Source organism: Python bivittatus, unplaced genomic scaffold (assembly GCF_059951505.1).
Source record: "Python bivittatus isolate LINGU-HERP-01145 unplaced genomic scaffold, Pbiv_v1 ctg000840_np1212, whole genome shotgun sequence".
Lineage (NCBI taxonomy): Eukaryota > Metazoa > Chordata > Lepidosauria > Squamata > Pythonidae > Python > Python bivittatus.
The window spans coordinates 37,334,824-37,358,026 of record NW_028277113.1 but is presented as its reverse complement, the minus strand read 5'-3'; the positions used below and the strand labels follow the sequence as shown (position 1 = coordinate 37,358,026).

Here is a 23,203-nt window from a genome sequence, read left to right as displayed (position 1 = left end):
GATGGCATCATTCTTTCTTCTTTATTGTACTGTTTTTATTGTTGTATGCCACCCAGAGTCATTATGGAGTCAGGCGGCCCTATAAATCTGATAAATAAATAAAAAGATCTGTCTTTGATCCCTTGTAGCATATTTAATAAAAGGGGTACAGAATTTTAATTTTACACTTAAAATTTTTACAAACATTTAGTATTTATGATGGATAGAAAAATAGATTGAAGTTATCAGTTAAATAGTCTAAGTGAATTGTAAGGGCACAGTCATTCAAAAATATAGCACTGTTCTTGAAAACCATGTAAAACAGAAGATTAAATAGGTTAAAAAAAACAACAGCAAGGACCATAGCTGTAGATATAGGTAGTCCCCAGTTTAAGAACGAGTTCCATTCCCAAGATCTGTCCTTAAGTCAAATTTGTATGTAAGCCAGAACAGTATTATTATATAGTACTATATAAGTAGTATTGTGTAATGAACTTGAACTGTTGTGTATTTAACTTGAATCATTGTGTATTTAACTTGAATTTTGCCACAGTAGGCTCCGTTCTTAACTATGGGTTGTCCGTAAACCGTTCTTAACCCAGGGACTCCGTGTACATGTATGTAGACATGTGCTGTATATTTGTTGGATTATAACCTGCTTTTTCACTAAATTACTTTTCAGCCACCCACACAGAATATGCCAATGGGTCCTGGAGGAATGAATCAGAGTGGCCCTCCCCCACCTCCACGTTCTCACAATATGAGTTCAGATGGTATGGTAGGTGGGGGCCCTCCTGCACCACACATGCAGAACCAGATGAACGGCCAGATGCCTGGTAGGTTTCTCTTCTAGAGATATTAACACCGGGGTTGCTCGGCAACTGAAACAACATGTGTGCTCAAGGGATAGAAGATTCTTGATGACAAAACTACTTTGAATGCCCTTGAGTACAAGTTCTCTTAGAGTTTGTTAGTTACAGAGCTACGTGACCTGTATTCTATGTTTATCAGACTGCCCCTGGGCTTCCTTTGAACAGAACCAGCTAAATTTAGTGTGCCTGAAACCATACAGTATAAATGCATTAGAAGGCCTGCCAAAGAAAGATACTGACTTATGGATGAATGCATTCTCATTGGAATAAATTATTTAAAATAATCACTGTTAAATTAGTTTGATAAAGAGGAAATGAACTTAGTAAAATTTTGATTATCTTTCTAAGTCATTTTTCTGCTAATCTTCTGCATGACAAAACAGATGGAAATGACAAGCTATTCTTTTGGGAGTTCATGTGAAAAATACCTCAAAACTATTGTTTCAGATCTGAAAACAGCTTTTTTGTTTTAACAGAATGAAGGGGTATAAAATATCAGTGTTTTTTCATAGTGTTCTGTATTTTACTAAATCTAGCAATGGAGATATTTGCTTCTTTAAGCATACATTTTCAGATAAAGTAGGAAGCTTTGTTGAAAGACAGTTTCTCAGGATGTTTATCAAAATGCCCTGGTATTGTTTTTTTGTTCTAGTTTATTCTAAAACTGTTCTTATTTGTTCTAGTTGTTAAGTATCACTGTGCCCTTAACTGAACTCAGTTTGATTTTCTTAAGCAGGGAAAGCTGTCATCAGAATTCCTATAAAATTCCAACAGCAAATTAAATTGCTAGGCTGCAAACCTAAGCATATTTTTAGAGGAATAAATTCTCAGTCATCGTGAGTCTTCTGAGTAAACAGGCTTAACATTACTTTTCATAGTAATATGGAAAAATTAATTCATGTCCATGCCCAGCTAATGAGCCCCAGATTTCTCTCAGTCTTCATTCTTCTAAAATACAGAATGAATATTTTAGTCCCAACGTAGAGAGTATTTTAAAGTATGTGTGATGTACGTCCAAGTTGGAACACATACACAGAAAAACAGGGTTCCTGTACTTTTAATCTTTGTGCAGTCAAGAAACACATGTAGGAGCAAGAAAAACTCTATGTTTGTCATGTTAAGCAAGCAGCTAGTTTAAGTTGTTCTGTACAGTTATTTATATAGTGCTTTATGCACAGGTGTTCTCTCTGTGTGAGAAGCTAAAACTTTGTTAAATTGACTTTGTTGCTAACAGGTATAATTGCCAGAAATGTTTATGCAGATTAAGTCATTTAAGCCTTTTTTACTGGTATAAACAATAATAAATATTAATATACATTTTTTTTATGTACACTGACCTTCTGTGTACTTGGGGCATTAACTAGTGAGTACATAATTTCCCCAGCTAGCAATGTTAGGTTTGAACATCTGCCATTGGAAAAACTATTTTTGCAGTTCTCTAGTCATATAGGATTCTGTGTAATTAGCACTCACATACAGAAAGGTTGATGCCTAACTGCATGATTTTGGGGGCAAAAACAGTGGCAAGGCTTCTCTTTTCCTTGGTCACATAAGTATTCATTAATGTAATAATGTGTGAAAAGGAACAGTCTTTTAAAATGAGTCAGTTTTACCAATTATAAGAGGATGTATGCATACAGGTAGTCCTCAGTTAATGACCACAATTGGGACCAAAATTTCTGTTGCTAAGCGATGCAGTCATAAAGCGAGATGTCATGTGACTATTTCACTTAGCGACTGCAATACTGGCACTGCCGGTTGCTGTCATTAAGCGGAAGGAGTCCCAGGTAAGGAGTGCGGGGGTGCCATGGGGGTGGGGGAGGCCATGGGAGATCTGGCACAGTCCACGCACAAGTGGGGGGGGGTGCTGCAGTGTGGTGCAAAGCCGCAGCCACCCCTGGAAGTCTCAGCCATCCCACCTCAGCACAGCACAAATTTGCTGTGCCCTGGGAAGTCTCAGCCACCCCAGCAGTGCTTATGACCGCAGGGGTGCTGCAACTCCCCCCACCTGCCTATCTCCCCCCCCCATCTATGCCCTTTTGGTCACCCTGTATAGTGGCACTTGGCAGGGCTGGGGCTGGGGCTGAAGTAGAAGCCTGGGGCCTTCAGTAGTCTCAGCCAGTTGCCACCGTCCCCAGGCCTCTACTTCAATGCCAGCACCACCGCTGCCACTGAGAAATGCCACCTAAAGTCCCACACCATGGCCAGCCACCCCAGCACCATTACGTAAATCCCCAGTTGCCTCCATCACCCGCGCTCCACAGGCTCTGCCACGCCCAGCTGACATTTACCATTTTCCTCCTGCTGCTGCTAAGACGTGCTCACCCTACTATATGTGAGCCAGCTGCTGGCTGTGCCAGGCCTTCTTCCCGAAGCCACGTATGCTCTTCTCCAAGTCGCTTGCCCCATTCCTTCTTCAGATTGCGCACTCCATTCTCACAATCCTTCGAAAATCTTCTGGTGTTCCCCAGGTCTCGCGAGAACGGGCGTGCTATTTGGAGAAGGAATGGGGGACATTATTTGGAGAATGAGGTCTTCTGAATCCCTGTAAGAACAGGGCTCTTGGTGTTCTCCAAATAGTGCACCTGTTCTCATGGGATCTGGGGAAGACCAGAAGGTTTCTGAAGGATCACGAGAATGGGGCATGCGATTTGGAGTGCAAATGGCTTGGTATTTTGTCATATTTCTTTGCCAGTTGCCATGCTGTATGGAGTTGGCAGGGCTGCAAGTTTCAAACCCTGGAGGACAATAGGATATTAGCCATGGCATATAGTTTTGTTCAGTTTTATTTGTTCGACCCTTGCTGTCCAAAAGCTATAAACTATTGAGTAGGGACTTTTATTTTTTGTTTCCTAGCATGATTAGGATATTGAGATCTTCACATTGTCCCAGGATAATAGTATAATGCAAAGCAAATGAAAATGATAACATTGAATACAAAAATCTATAGATGAATATTTATGATCTGTGATTAAATTATCTGTTACCTATTACAGCAGCTACAGTCTAGTAGATTTTCTCAGCAGTTTTCTCAGCAGTTTTCAAACTTCAGAATAGGTATGCTTGCTGCTGATATGAATTTACTGCTGTTTAGAATGGCCCTATTGTGAAATGAGAACTATTTATGAAATTGCAGATAATAGGTATTTGGTTGAAAATTTATTATGATTATTCATGATATTTTTGCAGTGTGAAATATTATTTTATTGTTTATTGTTTATTTTAAAAGCACTTTTAATTTATTTTCTTCAAAGGACCTAACCACATGCCTATACAGGGACCTGGACCAAGCCAGCTCAGCATGACAAACAACTCCATGAGCATACCTTCAAATAGTCATGGATCAATGGGAGGCTATAATCATTCAGTGCCATCTTCACAAAGTATACCTGGACAGAGTCAGATGACAATAAGCCAAGGACAACCTATGGCCAGCTATGGTCCCAGGCCAAATATAAACATGCCGCCAAATCAAGGTAAAGGTATAGATTGTTGGCCTACCACTTAACGTAGAATATCACAAGATACAGTGCTTTAAAATTATTTCTAAAGAAGGTATTTACTTGTGCTGATTTTACTCACTGAATGCTAATAGGTTAGCTGTTATAGTCAGGAGAAAAAAGAAAATAATAATAATATGATTCTTCTTAACCTTTTAAAATGGTTTATGCCATAATTATCGATGAGTTTCAGTTATTAGTGTGCTAAAAGACTAGTTTATCCTTTGCGAGACTTCCTGACTACTCAGGAAGAGTCCACGTCTGTTGTTGACACAAGCTTCACTGGTGGTCTCAGCTTCTGGGGAAGAAATGGCAAACTGTGAAGCCAATGACTGCAGCAGAATGAAGAGCTGGCAAGTAAGCTGGCTGTTTGTAATTCCTCTCCAGACAAGGAGAGGACTTGAGATCACCCACAAGCGCTTCATACAGTTGCTCTTCATGAAGAGACTGAAAGACAGCAGTCTCCGGTGGGTTTACAGCTCTGAGAGACGAAGGGATAGCCATTTTTTTGCCCAAACCATGGTCAGCACCTTCAAAAGGACACTGGGTTTGCATACTTCCTTTTTTAATCACTTTTGGAAATTGCTTATTAACTGCTTTCCAGCTGTTAGGAATCTTTGGATTGATGGGTTTTACAGCAGCAGCTAAGTTTCCTTCAACCGTTAGTGAAAGAACTTTCAAATACAAGTTTAAGGACTTAATTTTTTTTTCTTTTGGAATAAACAGCAAAAGGGTGATTAGAATTTTGATTTTGGAAAGTTATACACAGACTAAGGGTCTAGATGGATTTGAAATAAGATTTTGGAATTACTTACAAGAATCCTTCCCATGGGAAAATCCTTTTGTTTTTAATTCTTTTTAAAAAAAAAAAACAAGATAGGATGAGACTTTGAAGGTTGGACACTAGAGGGAACCAGAAGGAACTAAAGATTACAATTAAAGGAGAAGAACACTTAAATTTGACTTACTAATACAGAATGAAGCAGAATATTTTAACATTGGACCTATTGAAGGATATTTTTGAACACTGGACCCAGAAGTTAATTTTAAGAGTGTCTGCCTCTATAAGTTCTGTTTCAAAGATGTCATGAAAGAGGAACAAGTTATATCTGACAAAATTGAGATTGATCTGAAAGTGGATTTAAAAATGGCAGGTTACAAAAATGATATGGAAAAAAATGTTACATTGGACATACAAAAGAAGCCGGCTGATGTCTTAATAATTAAAAGGGATATACAAATAACAAACCAAGAGAATGACCTGGATAATTTTCCTATACTGGATTTATAAAAGAGGTTTGTTAAAGGTTTGAAGAATTTTGTGAGAAGGGGCAAAGAAAAAGTGAAAAGGAATCAAGTTCTACAACATTATTTGAAGGGACTAAAGATCAAGATTGTTTGAAGTAAAAGGAAAGAATATAGTTTATTTGATCAAGGTTAAAATAGATATGCTGTTATCTCTGGTAACCCTTAATGGATTTTTGCTGACATCAGGACTGAACTATGAGGCTTTAAAGATTTGTTTGTAGTTAAGAGGTGAGATACAGGAAGAAGAGATCATTTGTTGTATTTTAAGAGAAGGTGATAGGTTACTAAATTTGTCTAAACTTGTTGTGATGAAAGGGAAGTCATTTCTTTAATATTTCTTTTCTTTTTTCTATATTCTTTTTTCTATTTTTCTAATTTTTTTTAGTTTCTATTAGTTTTTATCTTTTTAATTGTAACCTTTAATAAAATTACCATGTTAAAAAAAAGCTTCTCTGGTAGTTATGCCAAAGAGGGCCTTCTCTCTGTTTACATCCTATTTTTGAGCAACCATACTTCCCGTGACTTTTCTGACTCTCTGGTGTTCTATTTCGATGTCAGTGGTTTTCGCTGTGATGATTGTAAGCTTCTTAAGAGTGTTTCCATGTATGTTGTGTAAAGCAAGGATATGGATGTTATTAATAGACATATACTATATACAATTTAATTTTTGACAGCAGTCCCTTATACATTGCATAGAGCAAAGTTTTAAAAGTTTCTTTCTTCTCACTTCTACCCCCCACCACTTAATTCTGCAAAAAATTATAAATATGGCAAGTAAGGAAATGAGAGGCTTATTTCCATATTTTTTTGCATACAGTGAAATTATTATGAAATATGATTATAATAAAAATTATGAGTGCTTTGAATTGAGACGTAGAGTGATACAACCATTATGCAACATAAATTGGATATTACATTGGAAGCATATTTTCAAAAGATTTCTTCAGAAAGTTATGTTTAATGGGATAGTACTTATATTTGGTCCAAAGGAGAATGAAACAGTGATTAGTTTAGGTAAGTAAAAAGTTGTTAAAATGTAATGAAGATCAGCTGGGTTATTAGTTACTAAGATATACCAACTACTCAAGCACTGAGATCAAATCCCAATGATGTTCAAGCATTCTATGAAGTGTATGCCATAATACCTCTCATAAAATAAGGTAAAAACCCTGAAATTTTTCTTATCTCTACAAAGTAAAGAGAATTGTTCATGTCATACCCGTTGAATGTGCCTGCAAGATTCATTTATTAAATCACAGGTTATAAAAGCAAGGTAAACTAGATAGTCTTATGTCAATCCACTTAACCTCATGCTTCTTCAGTCAGCCACACAGCAAAAACAAGAACAGATTTTGGAAGTAGCCATTTAAATAGATACATACATGTGCATACGCATTTATATATATATATGTAGGTAGCTTGGGACAAGTAAAAATGGCACATGACTGTTTATTACTAAGAGAAAAGGTACCTGTGATTATAAATTGGTAGACTATGTATGTCTTTCATGCAGGGAATCCTGTGGCATATTTTCAGGACTTAGTAAAACATACACTGGGTGCTATTCTTGAGAAAAATTAATATTACTGCAGGATTGAAAATAAAAATGTTGAACGTTGCTGTGCTTTTTCTGATTGTAGGTCCAATGATGCACCAGCAACCGCCTTCTCAACAGTATAATATGCCCCAGGGAGGGGGACAGCATTATCAGGGACAGCAGCCACCAATGGGAATGATGAGCCAAGTTAATCAAGGAAACCATATGATGGGGCAGAGGCAGATTCCTCCATACAGACCTCCACAGCAAGGTAAGGTTAAAAGTTGCACTTTTTTTTTTTTTTTTTTACTCTATCCATCTACTTTCTCTTAGTTGTTGCAGGCATAAAAACACCCTTTGTCTCAGCACTTTGAGGCAAATTTTGCTTGCTATAAGCATCCTGACATCTAGCTATTGACAAGTGTGTGATATTACATTTCCCCCCAAATAGTATTTCAGGCTAAACAAATCTCCACTTTGCAAATAAATGTTGAAATCTGTATTTCTGCCTCTGAGACGGCAGCTTACATATATATTGTCTGTATGTTTTGTGAAATGTATATTCACATCTGGTATATCATGCAATCAAGGTGCTCTCTGTAATACATGCATGTATTATACACAAAGCATTAAGTTTTCTTAAACATAGTGCTATGGGTGGGGGAAGTCTGTAGGTGAGAGGGTTTCTCATATTACACTGAGAAATTAGTGTGTTAACAGAAAAAATACGTTATTTACATATTGACTGGTTGTGGTTTTTCAGGCCCACCACAGCAGTACTCAGGCCAGGAAGACTATTATGGGGACCAATACAGTCATGGTGGACAGGGTCCTCCAGAAGGCATGAACCAGCAATATTACCCTGATGGTAATCTCTCATAATGTTAACTTTCCCATTTTATATACCTGCCCATTATTAGTGATACATACATAAAACTACTGGATGAGCAAATTTTTAGTTGCTAATCACTAGAATACTTTTATTTATTAAAGTTTGCAAGTTCCGTCATTTGAAAACCCAAAGGATAATATTAATTTACTGCTCGCTCAAAACATTCGTAATTTAATTCAAGTACCAAAATACAGATTTTTATAAGAATCCCCTCATTTGGCTAGAGGTATGACAGTTTTTTTCACTACAGATAGGATGGTTGTTATGTCTGTTTACAATAGTACTTTGCTTATAGAAAGGTATTTTAAAAATGAGATTTAGCAGAATCTTGTATGCTAAAATAGATTCATCCTAAAATCCTTAAAGAAGCAATGCTCTTTCCAAAGTATTTTTCTTCTGCATGTTTTTTTTTAAAGTGGCACAACTGTACAACTCAAATTTATTTATTTATTTATTTATTTATTTATTTATTTATTTATTTGATGCTTAATTCACCTTTCATTCAGCGGCTTGAAGCAGCATACAAAGCACTCCTTTCTGTTTTGCTCCACAGCAAACCTGTGAGGTAGATTGGACTGAGACAGAATGATTGGCCCTAAGCTACCTAATGAATTTATGTGGCTGAGACTAGATCAGTTCCTAGGCCTCCCAGTCCAAATTCAGTACTTTAATCCACTAAACCACACTGTCTCTCAAAATCATATAATGTAATTGTAGACAACATTGTTTTTTCTTTAGCGTTCTGGAAATTATAGACTTTTTGAAGTTTATTACAATTAATAGGATTACAAAACAGAGTTACAAAGCTGATTCTTTGTATATCCCGATAATATACTGATTGGAATTTCTGCTTAATAAATCAGATTTTTAAATTATATGTTTAGAGATTATGATTAATTATAAACTGAATAGATATGGATGGCAACTGTAAGAGTTGGAATGACACTTTGTATATATTACATTTGTGGTGGATGGTAGACTATTTTTTCAATGTAATTCTTATTTCACAGCAAATCTTTGGTTCAAGTTAATTTTATTTTTTTAAAAAATAAATGTGCCCAAATTGTTTTTGCCAAGTTTTAAACAACCTACTTACAACTGGTGACCACCATGCTTATGGTTTACTTAACTCATATATCGTGAAATCAATTTTGAACACCTTTTGCTGAACCAAGCTAGAATCTATTTTGTGGCATGTAAGATTACGGTAAGATAAGTTGCATAGAAAATATTTTTAAATTCTTGTTAATCATTTTTAAAAGTCATAATGGGTTCTATCTGACTGTTTTATGCATAAAGTAAAAACATAGTAACATAATTTTGATAATCTTAACATGTTACTTAAATCATTGTAAAAAATCTCCTAAGGTTTATTTGCAGCTAGATGAATTGAGGCAAGGTTGTACAACTTCCGTCAGCTCAGAGGCCACAACAGGCTTTGTCAAGGTCCAGTTCCAAAAGTAAGAAGGGCCTGGGCTGTTGGGGCTGGGATCGAGGATTTTAAGAGGTAAAATGGCTACCTTAAGCATCTCTGACAGTTAAGGCAACCATTTTTACCCTCAAAGCCCCTGAAGTGTAAAGTCCCAAGTTTACAGTGCCACTCAGCCTGGGAGAGTTTTTGGGCTATAAAAGGAATGCTGGCAGGCCTTTGTATCCCTTGGGGCATATTTTTTGCACTTGCAAATTCTGTTATATTTGAAATGTGCACAGTACATTACACGTTTATGTGTAAAATGATTTATAAATAGCCCTTTCTTCAAGAAGCTGTAGAGATGATACGCTGCAAAAAACCCCCAAACTACTGTACAGTTGAATTAAATTTGTGATGCCCACCATAAAAAATGAAAAAAAAACCAGTGTAAATAAAAATGTTAGGCATTTTAAGAAATGTCCTTTTTTCAAAACCATTATTGTTGCCAAGAGTGCATATGAACTAGATTCCTAAATGCAGGTATAACTATCTGAGATATGAATGTAAATGTCAGGTCAAGTGGATCCTATTGGCAGGTGTCTGTAGCATTTACTGGTTATGTTTGTATGGTAAAGGAGAGTGTCATTTTTCTTTTTTCTTTTTTTAATGAGATTTTAATTAAGTTGAGAGGTTCAGTGTTTTACAAAATATGTCATACAGAATTATATAAAAGTTATTTAAAAGTTTATTGAACATTATATGTTATAGTTCACATTGCTTTTAATAGCATATGCTGTTGAATTGAAGATAAGTAGAACAGGTGTTCAACAAAGTATGATAATTGAGTTCTTTGTTCATTGTAATTAAATAATTATTTCCATGTGAAAAGCGTAAATGATTTCTTTAAAAAAAAACATTTTTTACCCTTTTACCAGAAGCTGTAAGACCATTCCTTGCTGTGATGTTGCTAAAACTACTTCATTAGACGATTTTTTTTCCTCCTGTCACATGTTAATTCAGTATGAAAGGAAATCCTATTGGTGAATCCTTCTAATTTAATTTGAAGGTTTTTTTTTCATGTATTTCCATCTGACACTGATTTTTCAGTAAAATGAAATATTCGTAGGGTTTTCACTCAGAGGCCATTAACGTTTCTTCCTGTCTCTTGTCGAATTGATGTAGGTCATAGTGATTACGGTTATCAGCAACCGTCGTATCCTGAACAAGGCTACGATAGGCCTTATGAGGATTCCTCCCAACATTACTACGAAGGAGGTATCTATATACCTTCACACACACATGCGCACATACATTCCTTTTCCTCTCCCCTTCCACAAAAGAGCAACATTTCTTGCACAACATAACTTGTTTCCTGCCCATGCAAAGCTCTTGTAGACTTTTAGTTGCTGGCTGTTAAGAAATGCAGGGAACTTGAAATGTTCAGCCTAGTTTCTTGCAAACATCTAAACTTATAATTTTAAGTTTGTCATTCTAACAGCAGTAAAAGTATTATAACACTATTAGCAATTTTTTCAATAATATTTTTATTTAAACATAAACTCATTGGTCCAGTTTATATTTTGTGTGTATGTATACATACAAATATAGCACCACTAGGAAACAGCTTGCTGATTTGTGTAGCTAGTTTGTGCTCTGTAGCTGTCTTTAATTTTGTCCTTTTTTTTTTTCATTTAGCATAGTCATGGCCTTATCAAGTCATGACATCACGTTCCAGTAAAAGTAATACTCGTTTGGCAGAGATGTGAAAATACTGCAGTTTAGCCTTGCAAATTTGGTTTTAACTGCAGCTTGGCCGAATTCCTTCTGTTTTGGTTTGTTTTCTTTGTTTTCTTAGTTTTTGATATCAAAACTGCATTTTCATTTTGTTTTTGTGGTGTTTGCTGTGCATCTTAAAAATCGTGAGTGCATTAAAAGCAGCATTTAATTGTTTTCGCTTCACCTCCTGTTTCAGGAAATGCTCAATATGCCCAGCAGCAAGATGCATACCAAGCCCCACCTCAACAGCCAGGCTATCAACAGCAACAGTACCCAGGTCAGCAGGGTTATCCTGGACAACAGCAAGGTTATGGTAAGTAAGAGAATACATTTTTGTGGGGAATCCTGAGTATCCAGCAGGGCTTTGGTCAACCTTCATTTATACTCCTAGTCCCTTCTGTTAATTACACATACACACAAACACATGCAGTGGTAGCAGTGATTGATTGTCGTTGTTCCAGTTAGTCTCTACAATTTTCTTTTGGTCCTTTAAACATCAATTTACCAGTAACATATATATTAGTAATATTATAAAACATATCTGCAGAATAGAGGTCTAAAGAGGAATTTGGGGGAAAAAAAGATTTAAAAAAGGTTTCCATGAGTTGAAGGTAGAAATGTGAAACCCCAGGAGGGAAAATGAGGCAGGAGCTTCACCCCCCCACACACACATTCCCACTCCTCTCTTGTATTTTTTATGAAAATGAAGAAATTGAAAAATTTGGGAAAGAATTAAAAGCTTTCTGAAATCTTTTCTTTTAGAGTAAAGGCAAGGTATCCTATATAACTATCCTTTATTCCCTCAAATGTTTTCTAATAAATCTTAATAGGATTTTTATAGAATTTTTATGTAGCATATCAGAGCAGTACATTTTCTCTGCACAGAGGAGAAGCAGTGCAGTACAGTTCTAAAATGGAAGAACAAGATACATTCTTTCCCCAGGGGAGGTCACCACCATTTTTGTCCAAGATAGAAGGAAGGAAAGATTTAGTTTGTGATTTGCTTGTGGGTTGTTTACTTTTTATCTAAAGGCCAGTGGGATCTGCTCTTTATTGTGCTTCAAAGGACAAAAGTAGAACAAAGGCCTACCAAAACAAAATTTACAATCCATTTTAAAGTAAATTCCAATATAAAACATAATTACTTTCTAACTAGATTATACTTTTTTAACAAATACCAAACATAAGAATTGTATGAATAAACCAAGTTATATACAGGTAGTCCTCGCTTACCGACCACTCATTCAGTAACCATTCAAAGTTGCAGTGGCTCTGAACAAGTGGTACTTATGACTGGTCCTCAAAGTTCTGGCTGTTGCAGTGCCCCTGCAGTCATGTGTTCATGATTCAGGCGCTTGGCAACCAGTTCACACTTACTATGGTTGCAGCGTCCTGTGATCGCCATTTACGACCGTCCTTGCCAGCTTCCCACAAGCAAAGTCAATGGGTAAGCCAGCAGGGAAGGGCAGAAGTTGCTCTGGTAAGTTCTCCTGACCTACCTGCACTCAACTGCACTGTCTACTCCCTGGCCTTCCTGCACTCGTGCCGAGCCATCCAACCCCCCAGACTTCCTGTGCTCACACTGCGGCATCCACCCTCCTTGACCTTCCTCTGCTCACGCCACACCATCCACCAACCCCCCGGCCTTCCTACGCTCACACTACAGCATCCACTGCCTGGCTTTCCTGCACTCACATTGTGCTTTCCCGCACTCATGTCCTGTGCTGGGTCTCCCAAGGCCTCCCCTGGCTGCCCCCACACCCCCACATTCCTTACCTGAGACTACTGCCACTTCCCATTTAATGACCCACATGTCTTGGTTACAACCACAACTGGGATTGCCATTGCTAAGCAGTACAGTCATGTGATGTCACACTTTACGCGCGCATGGCTTAGCGACAGCAGTCCCAGTCCCAATTGCCATCATAACCTGAGGACTACCTGTATGCTGCAGTGTATGTTCTTAAAATACCAAAGTCAACAGGAAGAGGTTATTGCACACTTTTCTGGAAAAAAAAGACCTTTTTTCCCCAAGACTTCAAAATTTCTAGAAATTTTCATCACAAGAATTCAACTTGCAGCATGGATTATTGTAGTCACCTTAAAAACTGGGGTTTAGAAAAAGTCAGACCAGACTAGTGCAGGAGAGCTTTCTCAGTGTCCATGCTAAATTCAGACCAGTGATTTCCAGATAAATTGAATAAGGCTATTCTTGGGACATTATCTTGTTTTTGACTTTTAGCTGTAAATTATGTGATGAAGAAAGCTGGAAGGAGGAGAGTTATTGTCCAGTTTAACAAGGAAAGGGACATAATATTAAACTATGATGTAGCAATAGATATATGGGTATGTTTCCCTCCCCTCTTTTTCTCCCCTCTTCTGGCTATATGGAGAATATTGACTCATTAAAAGCTTCAGGACTTCTGTTAAATCTGTGCTTGAGGATGCTAGTTAAATAGGTACTCAGTCAAGTTTGTATAAAAGGGAAATTTATGCCACATTCACTAACCCTAGATTAAATTAAGCATTGTCCCAAAATGCAGGCATAAGAGAGAACTCTGATTTATTTAAAAATGTAGTTCAGTGTTTCTGATTTCTTTGCTGTTGTTGAAGGGGTAAAAGCTTGGGAGCTCAAATTAGTGTTGCATCATCCACTTCTGGCACATAGCTACCAATACTGTCTCTTAATTTTGCAAAAACGAATGCCAATAATATACAATATGCAAATCTTAATGATTGTGGTTTTTCTCCAGTACAACTTTCACACACTTGAAATGCTTTTCTGGGATATAGAGAAAGTGTCTGCAATAGGGAGGAATTAGGGATGGAGTAATCAAGCAGAAGAAATTTGTTCAAGTCAAACTCCCAGTTACCTCTGCCCAGGTTTTCCACTTATCCTGAAATTCTTCTGTCTTCAGATTTTTATACTTGGCAGTGTACTGCAAATATTCTGGGGAGGTACTAGTAGTCTTAGCAATTCTAGTCCCATCCTTCCCTAGCTTTCTTGCTTCGCTGTCTGCTGTAGAGAATGGGGAATATTGAAGATTTGGGTAATATATGACTTTTTTGCAAGTACAGTACAGTAGAATATTCTGTGAGATCATTGTTATATAAAGACACCTTCTTGGATTGAATTAAGGTTGCATCTACATAAAGTTGATTAGACAGGACAGTTTCCTTAATAGTTTTTAGATAATTCATAGGACTTGTAATTAAATTGGATCCCACAGAGTCTTTATGAGAGACATCAAAATATTTAATTTCTTTCATCAATTGTAGAAAAAGGGTTTCACTACAATTTTGAAAATAACGTTTTACTTGTTTCTAGTAAGTTTACACATTTTAGCCTTAATCCCTACTTTCAAGAAAGCAAAAATAGCAAGGTTCTTAAACAAGGCAGTTTTCTTTGTACTGGTACTGAGAACTTCACTATAAACATATGTGCTTATAATTTGGCCTCATTAAGCCAAGCCTAATGATCATATTTGTAAATCAAGAAAGATGAGCACCTGGACCTCGGGGGAAAATATGAAGGTATTAAAATTGATATTAAACAAATTTTCATTTGCACAATTATACTGTGCAATAGTCTTGAATGTCCTCATCTAGGGAAATAAAAATATAAAAGATTATGTTTTTAATGATTGAATTGTTAGAATTTCTGTACAAAATATTGTAGGTCCCTCTCAAAGTGCTGCAGGACCTCAGTATTCCAATTATCCTCAAGGACAAGGTCAACAATATGGAGGATATAGACCTACGCAGCCTGGCCCTCCACAGCCCCCACAACAAAGGCCTTATGGATATGACCAGGTACAGTTCTTGAAATTACTTTTTTTGTATGTGTATTTAAATGTTTACAGTTCAAATGCTATCCATTTAAGTATGTTTATGCATTTCATCTAAAACAGTTTTAAATAAGAGGTAAAATCAAATGACATATGTATACCATTGTGCAAGTTCTTTGTTTTTCAGGTGGCCAAACACTGAAATTGTTTTTCCAAGCTAATAGGCGTGTTCATCTGCATGGGTCGATGAATTGCAATATTCTGACTCTCTAGGTAGATCCAAAGCAAAGATTATGATTAGTAGAGAAGATTCTTGATAGTGCCAGCTGGTTCCATCACTGCTTATATGATCCATAATTTACTTTTGGTTTGTTTCACTGTCAGCCGCGGGCAAAAATCACATGCACAGTGAAGTATGCTTTAAACAAGCCAGCACAGAGAAATACATGGGTGACAGGGAGGAGCCAACTGGCACAATCAAATTACTTGATTACTCACCATAACATTTTTAAAAAATATTTTTGTTTTAATTGTACTTTTCTTATCTGATATTGTTTCATTAAAAATATTTTATCTAATAGCTTATATTGAATATTTCATTTCTGACGCTTACAGAGACTTTTTTATAATTCTTGTCTCCTGAGGAACCACAGTAATAGAAAAATAAAATAAAGACCATTGTTTGTTGTATCCAAATATTATCTTTTGTCTTTCAGTTTCTTCAGATCAGAAAGCAAAAAGATACAAGAGGTGTTCAGCTGTTTTATTTGTCTGCATATCATTTCTAGATAGCTGTTCAAAAGCATTAAAAGTTGCTAATAGCTTATAAATATTCTAGAGAAACTCACCAAGTACATCTTAAAATATATACATTTTTACATCAGTTGTGAAAATCGGAGAAATGCTTCCTCACTTTAATAGACAGAAATTTATAGAGCTAAGTGACTATAGCAGTAAAGGCTGAAATGTAATCATGCACTTCCTCAATATCCCTTTTGTAGCTATCAAGCCCCCTGAGATCACACAGCTAACATTTGACAACAAAACAGTTGATTTTGAATAGTATATTTTTTGTTCATTTTCTCAAAAATAAAATCTGGAAATGGGTGATAAAGTGCTCCAATTTCCATCTAACAGCTTACCCCATGGTCCATTAATAATACTGCTGAAATTCAGCCATTTTTCTGAATTTCATTCCATCTGTTCCTTACATCCCATACAAAAGGGGGGGAAATCAGCCCTTCTTCTTCCTGTGATATTACTTGGGCCTCCAGGTGGTTGGGGAATTAATTGTAATCTTTAACTCTTGAACATTGACCATTGCTGATGTTTTTAAAAAAGTATGCTGAGCAGAATCTGATTCTGTAACTGCAGCTACAAAAATCAAATTAACAGTTTTGTGTACTGAGTTTCCCAGCTAGGGAAATGCAACAATAATATAGCAATCATCTATACTTTGTATATTATTTCTAACTGAATATTAAAGAAATTTTTTTAAAGAGGGATATGGACAATCTATAATGAAGATTACTGGAATTGAAAGTGAGTTATCTGATCAGGCAAGCAGTTACCAAAATTCCACTTTTAATGTTGTGCTATCTGAATGAATAACCCTTCTAAACTCACAATATGTATTTGGTATTTCTGCATTGTAATACATATTTCCACATCCTTTTCCTTTCTTATTTCAATATGGAGTTGAGCTTCATAATACATTAATCCCTTCTGTTAAATATTCCTGGAATTACTATTTTCCTAAAATATAATCTCTCACAAATTTTATTATTTTTCATTATATCAGAATACTAGAACCCACTTTTTAATATTGTATTCTGTTATAGTAAAGTATGGGGAATTAATTGACTCCTATCCTGTTTTCTGTAAAATTTACCAGTACTATACATATGTTCTCCAGTTCCTAAAGGTGAGTGTCTTTGTGATCATGGATAGTTTGTAGAAGGAAATGTGACCTTTGCCCAGTGGAATTTACAGAGCATACCTAAATACATAATTATCATGCTGTTCTCCTTAAGAATAAGCAACATAGTGCAGAACATAGAAAAGAGCAAGAAATATTAAGTCAAATTAATTAAAGGCCCGTAAAGGAAACTGCTAAAAATACATCAGCATCAACATCATTCACTATATCTTTCCATACCATTCTGTTCTTGCAAACCATCCTTGCTTCTACCACATCATCTGCTGCTTCATACAATACTTTTGTTCCTTAAACCTCTCACTTCACCACGACAATTTTGCCTTCTTTTTGACCCACTCATTGCATTTTGATCCTGACTCATTGTCTCTGCATGACCAAACAACCACAGTGTACTTCTTTCATATCTCATCATGTTCTTTCTGACATATGAAACACTTTCTTCCATGTAACTAAATGGGTTCTTATTGATTGCCGTTTTCAATCTGTTATTATAAACAACTGTAGTAAGCATTTTATAATGTATATGCTTAAAATCCAACAGCATTGTAAATGGTAATATGGACAACTGGTTAGTTTTTTTGTTGTACTCAATCACGAAGAAGAAACTGATGGAAAGCGGTGATCTTTTTACCTAGCCCAGCAATTGGCATTCAGTTATTCTTTTATTCTTTAGCTGTAGGAAAGGTAGAAGTGTGTCCTACAGAATGTGTGTATGTGTGTGTAATGCAAATCAATTGGTAATGTTTTGTTTATAATAAAGTTTGGGTTTTATATAATATTTATACTAAAAAAAAATCCTGTTTTCCACAAGAGGTACTGTGCAGATAATAATGGGTTGTATATAATGGTGGCAAATCCAATACTTTGTGTAAGTAAGCCATTCCACAAATTGTCATCATAGAACTTACAATATCAGTTACCTAAATGTTGTTTATGCTAGTTATTCCTCTTGAGAACAGTTCCAAATTCTTGTATTTTTTTCATTACTGTAAGATTTGTAAATGTGTGAATTTGTCTGAGAAAATTCTTTCTATATTTGAAGAAAGTTATATCCTTGCTTGAAAAATTGTTCTTTTTTTTTCATTTTGGGCCACAATGTTATAATAAACTGTTACCAATATGACATAAATATCAACATACTGAAACTGAAAAGCAGACACAGATACATTTTATATTTACAGTGCTTTGTAAAAAGCTGTTTTGGAAACCATATTTTGCTTTTTTTGTAATTTTTTGATACTCCTTTTTCAACTTTCTTGTACAAGGCAAGATATATTTTAAGAAACATTGCCAAGATTCAAAGAAGAAAACAACTAGTTTTGTGATTCTAGTGGAATTACGGAATTTGGTTTTTGAATAGTTGCCACTGAAATCATGTAACAAATAAGCATTCCCTTTTCCTTTTTTTCCAGTAACACATGTAAGTCTTTTATTGAAGGCATGAAGGTCTGGTATTTAATGCAGGTGAACATGTTTTAGGTTTGTAAATCTGAATCTTGGCCCCAGTGAATAAAAATTACCCCAGAAAATAATGGATCAGAAAATTTTAAGAGTATTGAATTTGAAGAATATTTAACTGCTACTTCTCTCCTTTCACTCCTGTATGACAGTTTTTTCCTCCTGGACACTAGAGGTCTAGTCTTGTAGAACATAAAAAATATAAACATTTTATTAGTGGTGTGTAGAATATTTAGAATGCCAGAAGTGTTTGAACACTGTTCTGACCATTCTGGAAGTGACCCTAGTTCAAAACCCTTCTTCTGAACTTGAAACAGGACCCGTTTATATTAGGAACACTTTTGAAATTGACGGAATACTTCTGGTAAATCCAGAACAATCTATTTTAGGTTCAAAACCTGTAACATTAAAAAAAAATGCACCCTTGTTTATCTAGAAGTTCCCCTTAATGCTGGTATGTTTTCTTTGGATTCTGCTTGGAAAACTTTCAGGTAGATAGTAAAATAACGTTGAATCCCTTGCTTTTATTGGAACTGAGAATTGATGAGGAAATATTTTGGAATATCATTTGGCCAAAATTTGCATTCTTTGCCTGTCTTAAGAAACTGGTTGCTTGTACATAGCTGTCAATTTATTGATGTATGTGCAGCTTCATATTAGTAGTTTACTAACATTTGTGTTGCTATCATCCAAAACATATCCTCAATTATCTCTCTATATAAAATGACCTAGAAAAGAACACAAAAGAAGTATTCCTTAACATTATATCTATTGGGTACTAAAGCCCCACTTTTGGAAGTATAATACGTGGTGATGGGGATCCAGACGTAAAGAATCATCCTACTTTTCAAGAAGATTGCTTGGCATTTCCATTATCATTTGCACTCTAGGCAATCTCATTTTTGAGGTTTTAAAAACTGGTTATTTACAATATTTACCTATTTATAATATATTCTGGGTTGGTTTCATTTTTTTTATATCTAATGCTATATTGTTATATCAGATCTTCATAGGAACAATATATTGCTGAAAGTACAATTCCAACTTCTGGGCAAACAGTTTCACACTTGAAATAAGAAATTAATCCTACTTTAAAAGAAGTCAATGCTAAGAATGTATGCATTTTACTTTTAGATTTTTGCCCTGTTATTTAGTAGAACAAGGTATTGCTTCCTATTTACTATCCTCCTTTTTCAATTTATTTATAGGGGCAGTATGGAAATTACCAGCAGTGAAAACATAATTTTAATAAGCAGTACCTGTTAGCAGCCTCATCGTCTCTGGCATTGTCAACATCTTTTGAAGAAAATCTTCAATTGCTTCTAATTTTGGAAAGAAAATGACAACCTCGCCTTGTTAATAAATGGCTGTATTGCAGTATATTGCCTATCTAGGTTAGCTTTTCTCGGCTAATTATAAACAAAAGTAATTGTCCTCATGGAAAAAAATACATCTGTACTCTAGATGGCAATATTGGACAGAAAATACACTCACAATTTTGCAATGAGCTTAGAACTGTATATCAAACAAACTGTTACAGACTGAAGTATGTGAGCAGTACTGTATGTTTATGAAGGTTAAGGGAATTTAGTATTTTTCCAGAGATTCTTTTGTAAGGGGAAGGGGAAAATTTTTACAGCAGCAATATTTTATATATTATGTTTTTCATATGGAATATGCAAGGCAGTACACTACAAACTGGGCAAGGTCAGAAACCCAAATAGATGAGAAATACAGACTGGGATGCGAGGATTTTTTTTATTTTCTTTTTTTGTCCTGGTCTCAGTGTTGGATAAGAAGGCAACTATGTATTTGGCAGATCCTAATATGAAGACTGTGTATCACAACTACTGAAATGATGGAATTCTCATGGAACCTATAACACTGTCTAGTATAAAGTAATTAATTTTAAAATACTTTGTGGAAAACTGTAAAATGGTTGTACCAGTGGCAGTTCCCTTTTCCTTTTTTTCCAGTAACACAAAAAGGTATGAATCTGTAATGGCCTTGTAATGGTTTCAAATAAATAGAGCTGTGATCTTTTTTTTGATTGCAGTAGCAATGACTTTGAAAAAGTGTTCATTTAGCCTGGCTTAAATTTACAAAGTATTTATAAACAAATTATAGATAGGTTGACATGTATTTTATTTCACAAGTGTATTTAACTTCTAGTACAATAATTACTATGTAACAAAGATAGTATAGCAGCTTTTGTAAAACTTGTCTAAACTTTCTCATTCAAGAATGAATATCTTTGAGAGAAGACAATTGTGTATATGTCCATGTTTGTACTGGTTATTATGAGACCAAAAGTAAGTTTTAATGAGTTTTTTAAAATGTCAGATTCCCTTATAAACTCTGTAAATTCTGACCAATACCACATGAGAGAAATTTGCTATCCAGATCAAACACAGAGCCAACAGGGAACACAAAATTCTGTAAGACCCTCCTGCTATTGTATTTGAGGTGTATTATTGAATTCTGTGTTGCAGAAACAAACATACATTCAGATAGATATTTGAAAGTATGTTAGTAAAATCAGCCCTGGAATTATTTTGTGTATTAGTATATTTTAACAGGGAAATAGCAGGAAGTACCTGAATTAAGACATAAAAATGCATTCCTCCATAATTCTAAATAGAGAATATTTTTTATGTCAGTTAAATATTAAAATCAAGTTTTGAACTGAAAATGTGAGAACATTGATATGAATAATATGCTTTTAGGTTCAGTGCCAATTTTCCACCACTGTGTACTTCATTGCTATTTAAAATTGTACTGCATCAACTCTTAACAGAAGAATAAATTATTTGTGATTTTAATTTCCTCGTTTGCTCCTTTAAATTGAATCTCTATCACTTGTATTTCATTTTAGACTTTGCTGTGGATTTCTATTTTACTTTTAGTGGTTTGTATAAGATAACTAAATTATACTTTTATTCTAGAACTTTATCACAATTCTCTCTGAGAATCATGATCTGTGAAGTTATAATCAAGATGACTGAATTAGATACATGAGACAAAAATGTGCTGAACTCAACCTGCTATAGATACGTTATCTTGTTTAAAATATGCTCAACTGACACTAAGAAATCATTTGTTTTTCTAGCCAATCTTTTGTTGTCTTCCTATTTTTAATGGAAACTAAAATTGCAGTTTTAATAAGCAGAATTTCCTCTGGGGTTTCTCTCCTAGGGAATAATACATTTTCAATATTTAATTGTTTTATAACAATACTGTTTTCATAAAAATGTTTAATTGGTGGTGACAAACATTACCTTATTCAGCTGTTGTGTTAAAATAGCAACTTAAGAGATAGCTACCTTTTGTTTTCTGTTTTAATTTATTCTGAAACCTAAACAAAATGGAATACAAAGTATGATGCAGCAGGTGATACAAGTGGCTATCCTCCTCTAAATGGAAATCCAGCACCAAAATCTTACCTAAATTAAGTTATTCTAGTTAGAAGCAATCAGAAGTAGGAAGCAATTTAAGAGAACAAAACATCAAAGAGCTAGAAGATTTCTATTTGTTTTCCCAGACAAAAAATGTGTGTAAGAGATTTAAGGAAAATGTATGTATGCCTAGGATTCAGAGCATTATAGAAATTAATATATATATGATGAATTAATTTCTATAAATATTTGTTTTAATATTCATTCTTGAGCAAAACAAAATATTTTTGAAGGGTTAAATCACTTGATCATTGTCACAAAACTAATCAATGGAGCTAATCCAGAAATTACTACATTAATGAATGATGTTCATTTCAAACAAATTAACGTTTTAGCACAACTAGCTGAATGACTGCAGAAAAAGTCCATGCCCAGGAATTAACTATATAAACAAATCCAGCTAATCTGTTTTTGGTATATGAGAATAACACATTTTCAAGGAAAATAACAAATTGCAATTTTAAAAAATAGATGTGACTAATTAACCATATGGAAGGCTAATTAAATATATAAGCAATATCTATCTTGAACAAAGTCAATAAGCATATATTCAGTAATAATGAGGGATTATAGTCCTTCAAAATACTCTGCTGTGCTAACTTTCTGGTAAATTGTTTTAAACAAATTTCACCATTGTCTTGATTATTAGGCTATGAACATTTTAATCTTAAGTACCCAAGTTCATGTATGAATCCAGTGTATTCATGGCATAGATCCAACTCACTTTCTTCAGTCTATAGTGTAGCACATTTGACCTATTCCTTTGTTCTGGGTTCATAAAAGATTCTGGCAGTCAACATCTTTTTGTGAAGAATGCAGCTGCATTTCTTTTGCCATTAACCTTATTTGGAAGCAAGGGCGCATTAAGGCAGTTGTCTATTCAATTGAGAAGAAAAATAATTTGAGGGAAATCAACTTGTTTCTACTTTTTTGTTTATGCAACTGATATGGCTCTTGGCATTGTTTTATTCTTTTTTCAATTACAATATAGTTTTCGTGAAGAGAAATCCAAATGTGAATAAGAATATTGGGAGTGGCCATGGTTGTATTATTTTTTGGACCAACAGCCTATCTCAGGCAGTATAGCAAATGTTTATTCCAGTTGGGTTTTCTCATTCCCTGGATATATCCTACAATTTTTTGACATGGTGTTTTGCATAACAAAATTCTCAATTTGAACAGAAACATTTGTACCATTACCTACAGCATTTTCTTGTATGGGGATGGTGTGGGGAAAAATGCCCGCTTTAAATAAGGGACCAAAGCAGTTGGAGATACAGTAGATGCA

At 35.1% G+C, this 23,203-nt stretch overlaps 1 protein-coding gene across 4 annotated transcripts in view; it reads left to right on the top strand.

Annotated features, from left to right (window-relative positions):
• Positions 1-21,282, top strand: part of SS18 (SS18 subunit of BAF chromatin remodeling complex) — a 40,661-nt gene extending 19,379 nt beyond the window's left edge. Inside the window, exons 4-11 of one of the 4 annotated variants that reach the window (XM_007422472.4) lie at positions 662-815; positions 4,106-4,327; positions 7,300-7,467; positions 7,960-8,064; positions 10,682-10,774; positions 11,472-11,588; positions 14,955-15,088; positions 19,669-21,282. In XM_007422472.4, coding sequence (XP_007422534.1) covers positions 662-815; positions 4,106-4,327; positions 7,300-7,467; positions 7,960-8,064; positions 10,682-10,774; positions 11,472-11,588; positions 14,955-15,088; positions 19,669-19,695 — 1,020 coding nt within the window. In that variant the 3' untranslated portion in view covers positions 19,696-21,282. Of the gene's footprint in view, positions 1-661; positions 816-4,105; positions 4,328-7,299; positions 7,468-7,959; positions 8,065-10,681; positions 10,775-11,471; positions 11,589-14,954 lie in introns of all 4 variants that reach the window. The other 3 variants (XM_025177710.2, XM_025177711.2, XM_025177712.2) reach the window with 3 other exon arrangements.
• Positions 21,283-23,203: the final 1,921 nt, after the last annotated feature.